General features: G+C 47.5%; 1 protein-coding gene across 6 annotated transcripts in view; it reads left to right on the forward strand.

Moving 5' to 3' along the window:
• SYTL1 (synaptotagmin like 1) overlaps window positions 1-14,417 on the forward strand; it is a 452,201-nt gene that overhangs the window by 352,660 nt on the left and 85,124 nt on the right. For all 6 annotated transcript variants that reach the window (XM_078681778.1, XM_078681781.1, XM_078681779.1 and 3 more), the window contains 2 exons: window positions 132-234; window positions 2,757-2,918. In XM_078681778.1, coding sequence (XP_078537904.1) covers window positions 132-234; window positions 2,757-2,918 — 265 coding nt within the window. The remainder of the gene's footprint in view (window positions 1-131; window positions 235-2,756; window positions 2,919-14,417) is intronic.

Here is a 14,417-nt window from a genome sequence, read left to right on the forward strand (position 1 = left end):
CAAGGATCTGAGGGTATTGTTGTAATGATGTAACATGGGTAAAGGCGTTGAAGACTGTTGCCCTTCTTCTCTTCTATATTTGACCTGCACCTGTATCTTGTCTTGTTCTTTCTCTCGCTCTCTCTCCCCAGCTATGTGAAGACCTACCTTTTGCCAGACAAGTCCTCTGCCAGTAAGCGGAAGACAGCTGTGAAGAAGAGATGCCTGGAGCCCCTCTTTAATGAGACGCTCAAGGTGAGCCACCAGTATTGTGCGGGGCCCTGAGAGATGTTTGGGATGGAGTTGATGGGTTTGGTAGGGATTGCTGCCTCTTCTACTATTAGGGTAGAATTTTAGAAATGCTGACTTGCCTCTACTGAAGCAAAAAGAACAATTGATGGGCAGAATGCAGAACGATGTCATACATTCACCCCAGTTCAGAGAACTGGGCCTAAATCCATCGTTTTTCTGCTCACCATGCCATTCCAGTTTGGACCCAGCCATATGCAAATCAGTCTTGACCCTGCGCCCAATGGGAACAGCCCAGCCCGAACTACTAGGCCAGGTCGTCCCTGGACTGGAACCAAACATCCTCGGACCGGTTTCGGGCTTTCAGCCCTCATCAGCCAGAATAGCTTGACTCCAGTGGCATGGAGAGCACAGGACTCACATCTGAGCATACCCGTCCCACTCAGGGTGACCAATGCAAAAAGAACAATTGATGGACAGAATGCAGAACAATGGATTTAGGCCCAGTATAGAGATATGGGCCTAAATCCATTGTTTTTTGCTCACCATACCATTCCAGTTTGTACCCAGCCATATGCAAATCAGTCTTGACCCTGCGCCCAATGGGAACAGTCCTGCCAGAACTGCCAGGCCAAGTCCTCCCTGGAATCTTTGACTCTACTGAAGGCAGAAAAAGAAGCTGCCAGCCTATCAGAGGCCTTACCCCGTTAGTAAACAGGGGTATTTCCCTACAGCCCAGGTCACCTGTTTTTAAGGCGCACATATAGCATACACATTGCACATTTTGACCTTTCGGTACCCATTAGCACCTGAACGGAGTTAGCACAGTGAATGAGCGTGGCTAACAATAGTGCAGAGGCTGAAGTGACAATGGGGCCAAGTGGTATAAGAAGTCCACTGCACCACAGTTGTAACTATTTTTTTGCTACTCAATCTAGGAGAGGGAGAGTCCATTTTCATAGTCTGCATTGAGGCCCATTGCACAGTCGATTCACTGTTGTTGGTAGAAGTCCACATTATTTATCGGTATCTTACTAGTTGAGCACAAATGGTGAGTGACCTCTTCATCATTTATTAGTACCTCAAAGGTTAAGCACAAAGGGTGAAAACCCAGGCATAACCTATCAGCATTTGAGGAGTCAAGCACACGAGCACAAGCGAGCACCTGAGAGGGTACTTCGGTGGTGTCTAAGCCCCCGAGAAATTTTTCAGTATGCATTGGATTGATATGTTTTGCAGTTTTCTGACAGATTGTGATTGCACTGTGATAATGATGTATGCTTCCGGATTCTTACTCTCTTCCCCTGTGTCCAGACTCGCTGTTTGTCACGACTCCGACACCCCATGCATCCAAGCTCCTTATTGTGCCCGAATTCCCTCATGGGCTCCTCAGTTTCCACAGATCTGTTCATGATCTCCTTATGCACTGACTGTCACAACATATTTATGTTGTTACATCTCTGTGCCTTGATGTCTCAGTATGTCCTGGCCGATGCATGTTATGTCAGATTTGTGTTTTAATTCCCAGTATGTCTTGACTCTGTACATTTGCAATGCATCTACATTGTACAACTGCATTGTCCAGATAAGTTTTCCATGTTTCTTTAACCACTACATCGTCCCAACTCCTAACCTACCTTTACATTGATTGTTTTCATTGGTCTTCTAGCTTTCTTTTTATTGTAATTGCAATACCCTCTCTTTGGCCTATTTTAAATATTTCTTTTAATTTAATGCATAACTTGGCATCTAAATATCTTTATTATACAATTATTTCAATGTAATGACCTAAAAACGTAAGATATTGAATCATCTTTAAGTATTCAGGTTAATAATTTCCCCCTATTATTACTATATATTTTTCAAAGTTGTAATTAAATGAGAAACGTTACCCTGTTCTTCAAGTGTTTGTAATTATTTGGAAAGTATTTATATGAATTACCTACACCTTTCCCTGAAAGGAATATTGGATTAATTATGATTATTTTAATATAGTAACCTCACATGAAAGGTTATTTAAATAAATGAATATTATTTTACCACATTAACCTATTGTATCCTTTTACATTTTCATTCATTTTTAACTAATTTAAAACGTAACCATATTGTTTTTAAATATTTCATTTTTTATTTAAATACCTGACCTTTACCTTTTAAAGCCATTTACATTTAAATAAATGCAACCAAATATGATTTTATTTAAGATGTGTATGTACTTATAAAGCTTCTTTTCCCTTGATTTTATTAATCACATTGAAATTACTTTAAGTTTAATTAATAATCCTGGCCCAAGGATGAATAACCATGCCTTCAATTTGAACTATATCACTTCCCTCACGCAATGTAGGTATCAGGGATATGGCGACTCACAATGTAGTTGTTTTCACTCTGTAGCAGAGGTGATGTAAAGGTCAAGTGATGTAGCTGAGGTACAGCTTGTTGAGACTCCCCCAGATACCCAGCTCACTCAAGTGACTGTGCTCTGAAGTAGTGTGCTATGCTAACAGACCTATTGTTCTATTGAACAGTACAAGATTGACAAGCCTGATCTTCAGAGTCGGATCTTGAACTTGTCCGTCTGGCATCACGACTCTCTGGGACGCAACCTCTTCATGGGCGAGGTGGAGATTGAGCTGAGCTCATGGGACTGGAGTCAGACACAGCCAGTCTGGTTCAACCTGCAGCCAAGGGTGAGTGAAGCGAAGGGAGAGGTTCTGTTTTCTTTGCAGTGAATCAGTCATTATGTGTGTATGTCTAGCTGCCTGCTTGTCTGTCTGTCTCCCTGCTTCCAGGAAGCATTCTAACAGTTATCTGTAACATAATATTCCTGCGTTTTCAAGACTCCTCAATTCACAAGTATCTCCAAATCACAATACAGTAGATTTTAAAACATGGCTTAGACATAATAGGTGGCCCTCTTTAAAAAACCCTCATTCACATACAGAGGTGGTTGGGCGGTATATCTTGATTATCCACCTATTTCTTACGTGACTGCATCATCATTGTTTTTTTTGGGTATGCTATCCCTCCACTTGGTGGTAGAACCACTGGTAATCCAGTAGTGATCAGTGATGAAAAAGTGCTCAAGTGAAGTGAGTTAAAATTGCCTACAACTCCAAATTAGAAAATACTTTCATTAATTGGAGATGTGGAAAAAATAAAATCAAGGTGGTGCGTATGAAGATAGGCTACTAATCTAACGCACTGGTTTGTTCATGGGGGTGGTCGACATGTTTCAGCCCAATAAATGCCCAGCTGGGTTGGGGGGCTTTCTTAAGGACCTTTGGTGGAATTAGGTTGCTAAATTTGCGGCCTAAAAGAGGTAGGTCCATGACTTACCCTTCTTCTGTGATTGTTACTGGTTATTTGTACCTGTAACTGTTTTTCCCTTTTGCGGGCTGCCTCGGGGTACGGACAGGCTTTATTTTAAAACCTGTTGTGTCTGCTGCTGCGACTTGTGCTCGCTCTGCGGTAGGTGCCCCGGGTCATCGGTAGCCAGCAAAAAGGAAAAACAGTTAAAGGTACAAATAACCAGTAACTATCACAGATGAAGGGTAAGTCATTGACCTACCTCTTTAAGCCTGCAAATTTAGCAACCAAATTCCACCAAAGGTCCTGAAGAAAGCCCCCTGACCCGGCTGGGCTTTGTAGCTTGGCTTTTGCTAAATCTCTGCAAAGCTTGGCTTTTGCTGCATTTTGCTTGTATTTAGCTCATTGAATGGCCGTTGTGTTGTGTTTAGGCCAGTTACTGTGCTATAATTGCCATATTGCTGTATAGGAAGCACAGGATAATACTTTAGAATAGATCTTATAGTGTCTATAGAGCCTCGTGACATAATGCACTGTGCAAGCTCTTGCTCCTCCTTTCATTGCCACCTGTGTAGTTCATTATTGCTTTGCACCCTGAGCTGTCCACCTCCTTTTTCCATCACTTAGTCTGTTGGACACAGCAGGAGAATGCCTGGGGCGTGAGAGAGGGGCTGATGGGTTTAGTTGGTGCCTCCTCCACGCAACCTCTGTGTCTCAGTCAGGGAAGCTTGCTGAAGTACTGTCCAAGTTGACCCCAGAAGTCAAGGGTAGAAGGGTACCGCGTTGTCGTTGTGAACACAAATAGCAAGCAACCCTCTCAGCTAACCACATATCTAGATCATCAAAGTGTCCTAGCAGATCCCAAAGGATCTTTAGTGAAATTAGAGTTTCATCATAGGTCCGCCTCACACGTCTAGCTACATGAAGTCAGGATATGCCAGGAGATCCAAAGTAAGACTAATAGTAAGAGCAAGAGCCTGGAGGGACAGTGAATCAGAATGGGCCTGCAGTTGGATAAGGCAGGAGACGGAGGAGAAAAAACATTCCATTACCCTCCTAGGGTGTCACTTGGAGAAAAGGATGGTGAAGAGGATTCCAGAGCCCCAGGAACAGATCATATCAGTGGCTCTCCCTGTGGCACGCTTAGTGGTCTTCTCAGCAGCCAAAAGGACCTAGGAAATGTCCTTTGTGTCTCCCCACATTTTTTCTTTGACTAGCTTAGTAAAATTTAGCTTTGTGGATGTTGCTCATGGAAGGGATTTGGTAGTAGACTTCGCTAATGCCCCAACAAAGTTGGACTTTAGAAAACCTGTTGAGGGGAATCACAGGGTAGGGAATTCCCAACAGTGATGACCCCCCGAAACTTGTATTGCCTCCTTAAGTGAGCATTCCAAAATGAACCTCCAGGCGAAATCTTTCTCCCCAATCTTCCTTATCTTATGTATCTGCCAAACCTGCTGTATCTGCCTGCCTTATCGGCGCTTTATGGCAGATCGTGACATCCACTGGCTGCCACAGGGAGGCAAACACCAAGAGACCCCGAATTCGGTGCTTTATATAGTAATGGTCGCAAGCATTGGCAGAAAAGAAAGACTTAAGGAAATTTGCCCAAGCCAGGACAGAGAAAGTCCTCAACTCGGAAGCATTGCAAACTTAGATTGTTAGAATTGGGGGTCTCTAGTTGGCAGTGGTAGGTACTTGTGACAAATAGGGACCCTCTCCTCTAGTCAGGATAAGGGGATTATACTTCTAAAATACCCCTGCTCACCCCCTTGGTAGCTCGGCACGAGCAGCAAGGCTTTATCTCAGAGGCGTTGTAAGTTAAGCATTAATGACCACATAACCCGGTGACAACACTACAAATGGACACCACACAAGGTTGTATATCAAAAATAAGTATATTTTATATAGAGTTACCACAAGACCAATAAACGACAAAAAGAATCCACAGTACTATTAGATTTCAAGAGTTCTTTTAAAAGGCTTAAATAAACATTCTGTGCGAGTCGGTAACCTGGTCTAGCTACAGCGTTGCTGAACATAATACAGAGTCTAGCAAATCCAGCCGACCGCGTCGGTACGGGCCCACTCAAATGTCGACAGACTCAGTCATAGTACCTTTTACTTGTGGCGGCCGGCACGGATGTGTGAGCCAGTTCCGGTGTTCGTCGCGGTGCAGAAAGGAAGCGTTGCAGGACGTGTTGTCCCTCGATGCGGTGCAGGCAGCAGCCCATTGACAGAGACAGTGGATCCAAGGCTTGCATTGCAGGGCGAGACGGTGCTTTGATGAAGTGCTTGCAGCTTGCGATGCGGCGATAGGGCCGGAGTTTGGGAGCTGGTGTCGACCAGTCCGGACAGCGGTGCGAGTCGGGTGGTGCATCGTGAAGTGTGCGAGGTGGTGCCCAACTCCGGTGTGGTCACAGGACTCTGAGTCAGCAGCAGTGACCACGTCGGTCAGACCAGTACGAGTCGGTGTAGCGAGGCGTTGCACGTCGCGGTGTCCACCAGTCGCGGTGCAGGCAACGGCACGGTGACGCCGTCAAGACGGAGTCGGTGAGCTCAGAGTTTGCGTTGTTCGAGGCAGGCGTTGCTTGATGCAGTGCCTACAGGACACTGGGCCGGTCGTGAGAGTCGGTCACAGCTTCCTGCCTCTGTAGCTACTGAAACAGCGTTTCCAGCAGCAATTCACAAAGGCTGGTGAAGTCCACTGGTCCTGGGACTTAGGTCAGGGGGCAAGCTCTCTTCCAAGCCCTTGGAGATCTTTTGCACAAGTTGAAAGTCCACAAAGTTCTCTCTCCTCTCTTTGGCAGTCAGGCAACCACTGCAGGCCAATCCCCCAAGCAGCACTTCAGCTTGGGAATAGTCTCTCCTCAGTTTCTTCATGTTCCTCTCCTCAGCAGAGGTTTCGCCTTGTAAGTCCAGAAGTGACCAATATGTATACCCGAAAATCCTTTGTTCTCGAAGGGGAGAGGGGTCTGTGCCCAGTCAAAACCAGTTCTGAAGAACTCTGTTTACCAGACTTTTCCCTTCCTTTCACAGTGCAGGGCAGGTACATCAGACGCCCCACAGGAGGTGGAGCCAGCATTGTGGAAGGCAAGTACAGTCCTGGAGCACTTTGTTGACAGTCTTCCTTCTCTTCTTTCAGTGTCTAGGGCAGAGACATCAGACACACCACAGGGGGTGGAGCCAGCACTGTGAGGGGGCGGGCAAGGTCCTATTCATGTCCCAGGTGCAACTCCTCCCTCCCATCTACATGCAGATCTCTCTATTCACCACTGGGCTGACTCAGCCCCGTCACTCAAACTCCAGACAAAGGAATACACAACCTCGCAGAGGCAGGCTTGAAAGGTTAGGCAAGCAAATACCTACTTTCTAAAAGTGGTATTTGCAAACACAGAATATTAAAATAAACTTCACTAAAAGATGTATTTTATTATTCTGAGTCCAGGCATACTAAACTTTAATTTCTACCATGTTCTCTGAGTCTATTAGGATTATAACCATGTAATAATCTAACAGCCCATTCTGGCATATGGAGAACAGATAGCCTTGCAATAGTGGCTGTAATTCACTATTAGGACATGCCACACACATCAGGGCTTGTCCTACCTTATACTTACAATACACCCTGCCCTTGGGCCTACCATAGGGGTGACTAATATGAAGAAAAGGGAAGGTTTAGGGACTGGCAAGTGGGTGCACTTGCCCAGTCAGCATGACAGTACCAGACTGCACGCAGGCTCTGCAATAGCAGACCTTAGACATGTTTTACAAGGGGAGTGGATGGCACAACCAGTGCTGCAAGCCCACTAGCAGAATTTGTATTTACACGCCCTGGGCACACTCAGTGCACTGTACTAGGGTCTAACAAGTAAACCAAATATCCAATCATGGAACCACTAATCAATACATCAATTTACAGTAGGGAGCACTCGCACTGTGGCACTGGACTGCAGTGGCACAGTGCCCAAAGCATCTAACACCAGCAAAAACACATGAGGCAACAGCAAAAATGGAAGGGAGACCCACGCCAATGGTGCCAGGTCTAACACGTGTCCCCACCAGCTGAAATGTGGGGAGAACTACCCTACCTCCTGGGAGTTCTCATCACTAAGGCGGAAAAATCTGGACAGACCATCAGCATTGGCGTGTTCTGTACCAGGGCGGTGTTCCACCATAAAGTCCATACCCTGTAGGGAAATGGACCACCTCAACAGCTTTGGATTCTCACCCCTCATCTGCATCAACCATCTGAGGGACCTGTGGTCTGTCTGAACCCGGAAGTGAGTCCCAAACAGGTATGGTCTTAGCTTCTTCAGTGCCCAGACCACAGCAAATCCCTCACGCTCAATTGCATTCCACCTCTGTTCCAGTGGATGTAACCTCCTACTGATGAAGGCTACAGGTTGATATAGGCCCTCTTCATTCATCTGTGGCAAAACAGCCCCTACACCATGCTCTGAAGCGTCTGTTTGAACGATGAACTCTTTGGAGAAATTGGGTGCCAGGAGCGCGGGTGCCGTGCACATGGCAGTTTTCAGGGCTTCAAAAGCTTTCTGACAGGTGTTAGTCCAAATCACTTTCTTGGGCTGCTTCCTGGAAGTCAGCTCGGTCAAGGGTGCAACAATGTTGCCATACCCCTTGACAAACCTCCTGTAGTACCCTGCGAGTCCTAAAAAGGCGCTCATCTCTGTCTGGGTTTTGGGGGGTTCCCAAGCCAGGATGGTGTCAATCTTGGGTTGGAGGGGTGCAACCTGGCTGCTCCCAACTTGGTGTCCCAAGTACACCACAGAACCCTGCCTGATCTGGCACTTACTTGCCTTGATTGTGAGGCCTGCTTTCCGCAGCGCCAACAACACTTCCCAGAGTGGTGCAGATGTTCCTCCCAAGTGACACTGAACACTGCGATGTCATCCAGGTAGGCGGCACTGAAATCCTCCAGCCCAGCCAATACATGGTTGACCAACCTCTGAAAGGTGGCAGGGGCATTCTTCATCCCAAAGGGCATAACACGGAACTGTTAATGTCCATCTGGTGTGGAGAATGCTGACCTCTCCTTTGCCCCATCAGTCAAGGCGATCTGCCAATACCCAGACATCAAGTGAAACGTGCTGAGGTACCGGGCAGCCCCTAACCGATCAATGAGCTCATCAGCTCTGGGGATGGGGTGCGCGTCGGTCTTCGTGACCGAATTGAGCCCTCGGTAGTCCACACAGAACCGGACTTCGGGTGTGGCACCCGGCGCCGCAGCCTTTGGGACCACTGGGCTGGCCCAAGGACTGCTGGAGGACTCCATCACCCCTAGTGCAAGCATCTTTGAGACCTCCTCTTTGATGCAAGCCCTTACCCAGTCAGTTACCCTGTAAGACTTGTGCTTCACAGGTAAGCTGCCTCCTGTATCCACATCATGGACGCACCAATCTGTGATACTAGGAACTAGGGAGAACAGATCAGAAAACTGTCCCAGCAACTAGCGGCAGTCACTCTGTTGCTCAGGGGTCAGGGTGGTAGAGAGGTTAACACCATCCACTGACCCATCTTGCTCTGTGGCCGCCAGGAAGTCAGGAAGATGCTCAATCTCCTCTTCCATTCCAGCATCTGTCGCCAAGAGCATGCCCACTTCAGACCTCTCCAAGTGGGGCTTAAGGCGGTTGACATGCAGGACCCTCAAGGGGTTCCTGGGAGACCGCAAGTCCACCAAGTAGGTAACTGGACTCTTGCGCTCCACAACCTCAAATGGTCCGGTCCACTTATCTTGGAGCACACAGGGCTCCACTGGGGTCATGACCCACACTTTCTGACCAGGTTGAATCTCGACCTTAGTGGCATTCTGGTCGTACCACCGCTTCATCTCTTCCTGGCTGGCTTCCAGATTCGCCTCATCGAGTTGCCTGAAACGCCTAGTCTTGTTCCTGAAGGCCAGCATGTAGCTATATACATCCTGGGGAGGCTTCCTGTGAGATTGCTCCCAGCCTTCCTTGACCAGACTCAGAGGTCCTCTGACCGTGTGCCCATAGAGAAGCTAAAGGGACTGAACCCTAGAGATTTCTGTGGCACCTCCCGGTGTGCAAACAACAGGCATGGTAAGAGGACGTCCTACTTACGCCTTATGGGTTCCTCAAGACCCATAATCATGCCCTTCAGGGTTCGGCTGAACCTTTCAACCAACCCATTTCCTTGGGGGTGGTAAGGAGTGATGAACTTATAAGTTACCCCACACTCCTGCCACAGGGACTTCATATACTTGGAAATTTAATGTGCTTCCCCGGTCAGACACAACCTCTCAAGGGAATCCTACTCATGAGAAAATTCCCATCAGTGCTCGTCCCACCACGGGGGGGGCGTCACTGTCCTCAGAGGTATGGCTTCCGGGTACCGGGTGGCATGGCCCACCAAGACCAGGATGAACCTGTTGCCCATGGCTGTCTTGGGGTCCAGTGGCCCCACAATGTCAATCCCCACCCGCTCAAAGGGGGTACTAACCACAGGGAATGGCTGAAGAGGAGCCTTCTGCTTCCTCCCACTCTTTCCACTTGCCTGGCAAGTCTGACAGGTCCTGCAATGAGTGTCTGAACTCTTTCACATTTGGGGCCAAGAAAGTGGGTGACAAGCCTCTCAAAGGTCTTGTCCTGCCCCAAATATCCCGCCAATGGCACATCATGAGCCAGCCCCAGTAGGAAGGCTGTGAAGCTCTGGGGTACCACCAGCACACGGGCTGACCCAGGCTTCACACCCTTAGGCTCGCTATACAGGAGACCATTCTCCCAGTATCCAATGTGACCCAGACTGATCACCTGCTGCCTGGCTTGCAGCTTGCTGCCGCAAGCCCTCAAGAGAAGGGCATTCTCTCTGCTCCCTGCAGAATTCTTCCCTGGAGGGGCCCCTTCTTGCTGCCAATGGGTCAGCTCAGGCAGGTCGCCCAGTTCAGCTACTTGTTCCCGGTAGGCTCCAGGGCATCCCCCTCAGGGTCTACCTCCTCCTGGGCCGTGGGAACTTCGGGGGCCGGTCTCCCGCACCCCCTGCCTCTTCTCTCTAAGGCAGGTTCCTGGGCCTCCTTCTCAGGCTCCAGGTCCTCTTGAGCACCCCTACTGGCTGCCATTGACCGGGTGGTCACGCACGCCCAGTCAGGCAGACCCACCATCCTCAGGTGTGTACTCTTCTCCAACTTCTCCCACGGTGAGCTCTCCAAATCGTTCCCCAACAAACAGTCAACAGGCATGGCGGGACTCACAGCTGCTTGAAGAGTACCAGAGACCCCCCCCCCGCTCAAAGGGAACCTGAGCCATTGGACAATAGCTCTCTGTGTTGTCGGCGTTAACAACTCGGCAGAATGCATGTGGGACAACCTGCTCTTGAGACACCAAGATGACACCTGACAGCTGTCACACTGGCTCCTGTGTCTCTAAGAGCCTCCACCTTTTGGCCATTGATGGTCACCCACTGCCCATATTTCTTAGTGTTCTTGGGCAGTTGGTTCTCTGGGACCACCTCACAGTCTCCTAAAGAGACAAAGGACATCTCTGCGGGACCCCACCCACCTTGGACTTCCATCTCCTCCCCAAAGGCTACACTAGCCATCTGCCAGGGCGGAGCACCAGTGGGTGCAGGTTTACCAAACAGGTTTCACCTAGTATCATTCGCCCTATGACCCAGGTCCCAACATTTGTAACATCTCAGGGGTCCCAGTGGAACAGGATTACCTGTCTGGACCACTGGCTTTCTCTCAGGGGGAGGCTGGGAACCTTTCCCTTGGGAATTACTTTGGGGCCCTCTGCGGACCTCCCTCGGTTTACCCCTGCTGGGGACCCTGCCCACCTTTGGCTGAGTCTCCCACGTGACCCTTGTGGACCCTGGTACTGACCCAGCGGTCCGCCTCCTCAGCAAGCTTCCTAGGGTTAGTCAGCTTGCTATCAATCAGGTGCTGGTGCAGCTCTGGAAAACAATTATCAGACAAGTGCTCCCATGCAATCAAATCCAAGAGACCTTGAAAATCATTAACTTTGCTGCCCTTCACCCAACCATCCAGTGCTCTGCGAAAGAAAGTGACATATTTTACCCAGGTACTATTTTCTATCTTCTTGCACTTCCTGAACCTCTGCCTATAGAGTTCAGGGGTCAAACCATACCTAGTCATGAGTGCCTCTTTCATGTGGCTATTGGAATTATGGACTTCAGAAAGCAAGTCCAACAGTGTGTCCCGCCCCTCACTAAGGAACCTTCCCCACAACCCCGCTCCCCAATCTCTCTCAGGGACACAGTGGGAAGACATGGCTACCTCATAGGCTCTGAACCACTGCCCAATATCATCATTTAAAAAAAACTCCTTTACCACATCTTAGGGGATGTACACTCTACCTTCCACAGGCGCCGACTGTGTGCTGCCTCCAGAGGGAGTAATCTCTAGGCTCCTGGCTTTCAGATCCAACTCCCTCAAAATGTTGTCATGCTCCAACTGTAATCTCTTTTCCTCTAGAGCCTGCGAGGGAGCACTTGCACTGTGGCACTGGAAAGCAGTGGCACAGTGCCCATAGCATCTAACACCAGCAAAAACACATGAGGCAACTGCAAAAATGGAAGGGAGACCCACGCCAATGGTGCCAGGTCTCACTTAGATGCTGATTTGAAAACGGCATCCTCAACAGAGAAAGAAAATTATAACAAGCATACTGGCCCAGAGCAACAAAAGTCCTCCGAGATATTAGACCACTGAACACACAATGCAGACAAGGTCAGATGGAAAACATAATTGCGCAGTGCTGCAAGATACGATAAATGAACTTATCTAAGAAATGTTAGACCTGAGGAAGGAAATCAAAAAGCTCAGACAAACTGAGGTAATGAAAAGGGGCAAAATCTGCATGTGTAAAAGAGTGTATTATCCCTCCACACATTGACATCTGGCAAAAAACAGATACTTTAACACAACACCTTTCACACTGACTGATAAGTCTACCGCAACGGAGGCTGGGAAAAATGGCAATGAAGCTACTCTCGCAACTCCCGCTCAAGGTAATCTAACGTCATTGAATAAGGCCACTTTCCCCCATGCCCATACCATTAACCAACAGACAGCTAATGACTACCTTTCGAAGGATGAAGTAGGGAGAGTGGATTGGTCTGGCACTTTGCAGTCATTGGTTTCAGAATGATTAGTCTTGCCCCAAGACAAATGGTCAGAAAACCTAGATATAGAGGTGTCAAATTGAATAAAAGATTGAAGGAATTTTGCTATCTGTAATTTGTTTATAGTAACCAGAAAAAAAAATCTTGAGGCACTGAGAAATAAAACTTACGAATGGTTGACTGATCAGCTCGGCAATAGCACGGTAAAAAAAAAGAATGATCGGCATATAGTAAAACATTCACCAATTGACCTTTGAGTGCAAATCCAGCTGCATTCTTGTGGGGACTGGTAGTAAAAATCTAATAGAGTACATGAGCAAGTAATCACTGCTTACTAACCCCTCCTCAGTCACCAGAATAGCACTAGGCCTAGTGGCAAATTCAGTTAAACAGGCATATTCATTGGCCACTCCATCAGTCACCAACCAGGGTGAATTTACACTGAATGGAAATCAGGATAGGAGGCCCCAGGTCTGCAACCAGGAAGTATATCCATCAAAGAAGACGTGCTCTACGAGAGTAAATCCTCCAGTAAACCTATGAGGCTGCATGTCGGTTCACAAGACTCCCCCATTTGGTTATAAATCTGCCAGAGGAAATGACTGCCCAACCCTCCACACTGTCGGCATTTCAAAAAACCTAAACATGATTGCCTACCTTTAAACCACGTACGTAGCATCCAAGATCTGTGCGCTATTGATTCAAATAGCACAATTATCTCCTGGAGTATTGCAGGAACTCTTCAGAACCTTAGTGATGACAACCACATATACTACTTTTGATCGTATGACCTAATCATAATTTAGTAAACCTGGGCTAAACATCTAGGGAAATTCCTGGATATATTACTTATTCGAAGTATGCTAATGAGCTGGTGATAAAAAGAAATAGAGGTGGTATGCAGGTATCAGGCAGAACAGATATATGCCTATCCTCCAAAGCCTGGGATGGGACTCACGGGGAATTACAAGTTGTTAATACCCAACTCTGAGTCCACTCCGTTTAGTGAATAATAAATATTTATGCACTGGCAGTCTTCAAAGATGATCGCCATCTAGTGTTAGGTACGGATGTTTGCACTTTGTTTTTCTCGAAGAAGTCTTTGTAGTCACAAGGTACTTACTCTTCCCTTCGGTGATAGTGCGGTGATAGTGCGCATGGACATCAGCTCCATCCGTAGATTGTTTTGCCATAAAGGGTGATGATGGAGTTAATGAAGTAGTAAAGATAGATGTCCATGTGTAATGTATCTAAGTAAGATAATACTGCAACAGTTAGGGGTACCCGGGTGGGCGCATATGATTCTGAAAGTTCTATATGCCAAGAACAGATGCATACTGGGTAAGTAGCATTTTCCGTTCGAGGCATATGAGCTGTGGATTATATGCTTTACTATAGACTATACAGCAGTTATCTTTTAAGCGGTGGCTAACCTGTAGCTGTTGCAGTGGTTTGAAAGTGTTCTTAAACTGCTTGGCTCACACTAGCTTGTTGTCTTGATAACACATGTATACAATAGTGTTTTGTGAATGTGTGGGGTGTAGACCATGTTGCAGCTCTGCAGATGTCATCTAAGGGTATATTACTTCTACGTCCCTCGTCCTCGACCCAGTCATCAATTATGAGGTATCCCACAAGACAGGAAACAAAACAGGAAACGCTTTTAGGCTCCACCCCCCCTACTGCCAGGTGCTATATCACTCCTAACCACCAGATGCACATCCTGTTTTGTTTCCTGTCGGTGGTTTACTTGATGG

The sequence above is a fragment of the Lissotriton helveticus genome, chromosome 3_1 (genome assembly GCF_964261635.1).
Source record: "Lissotriton helveticus chromosome 3_1, aLisHel1.1, whole genome shotgun sequence".
Lineage (NCBI taxonomy): Eukaryota > Metazoa > Chordata > Amphibia > Caudata > Salamandridae > Lissotriton > Lissotriton helveticus.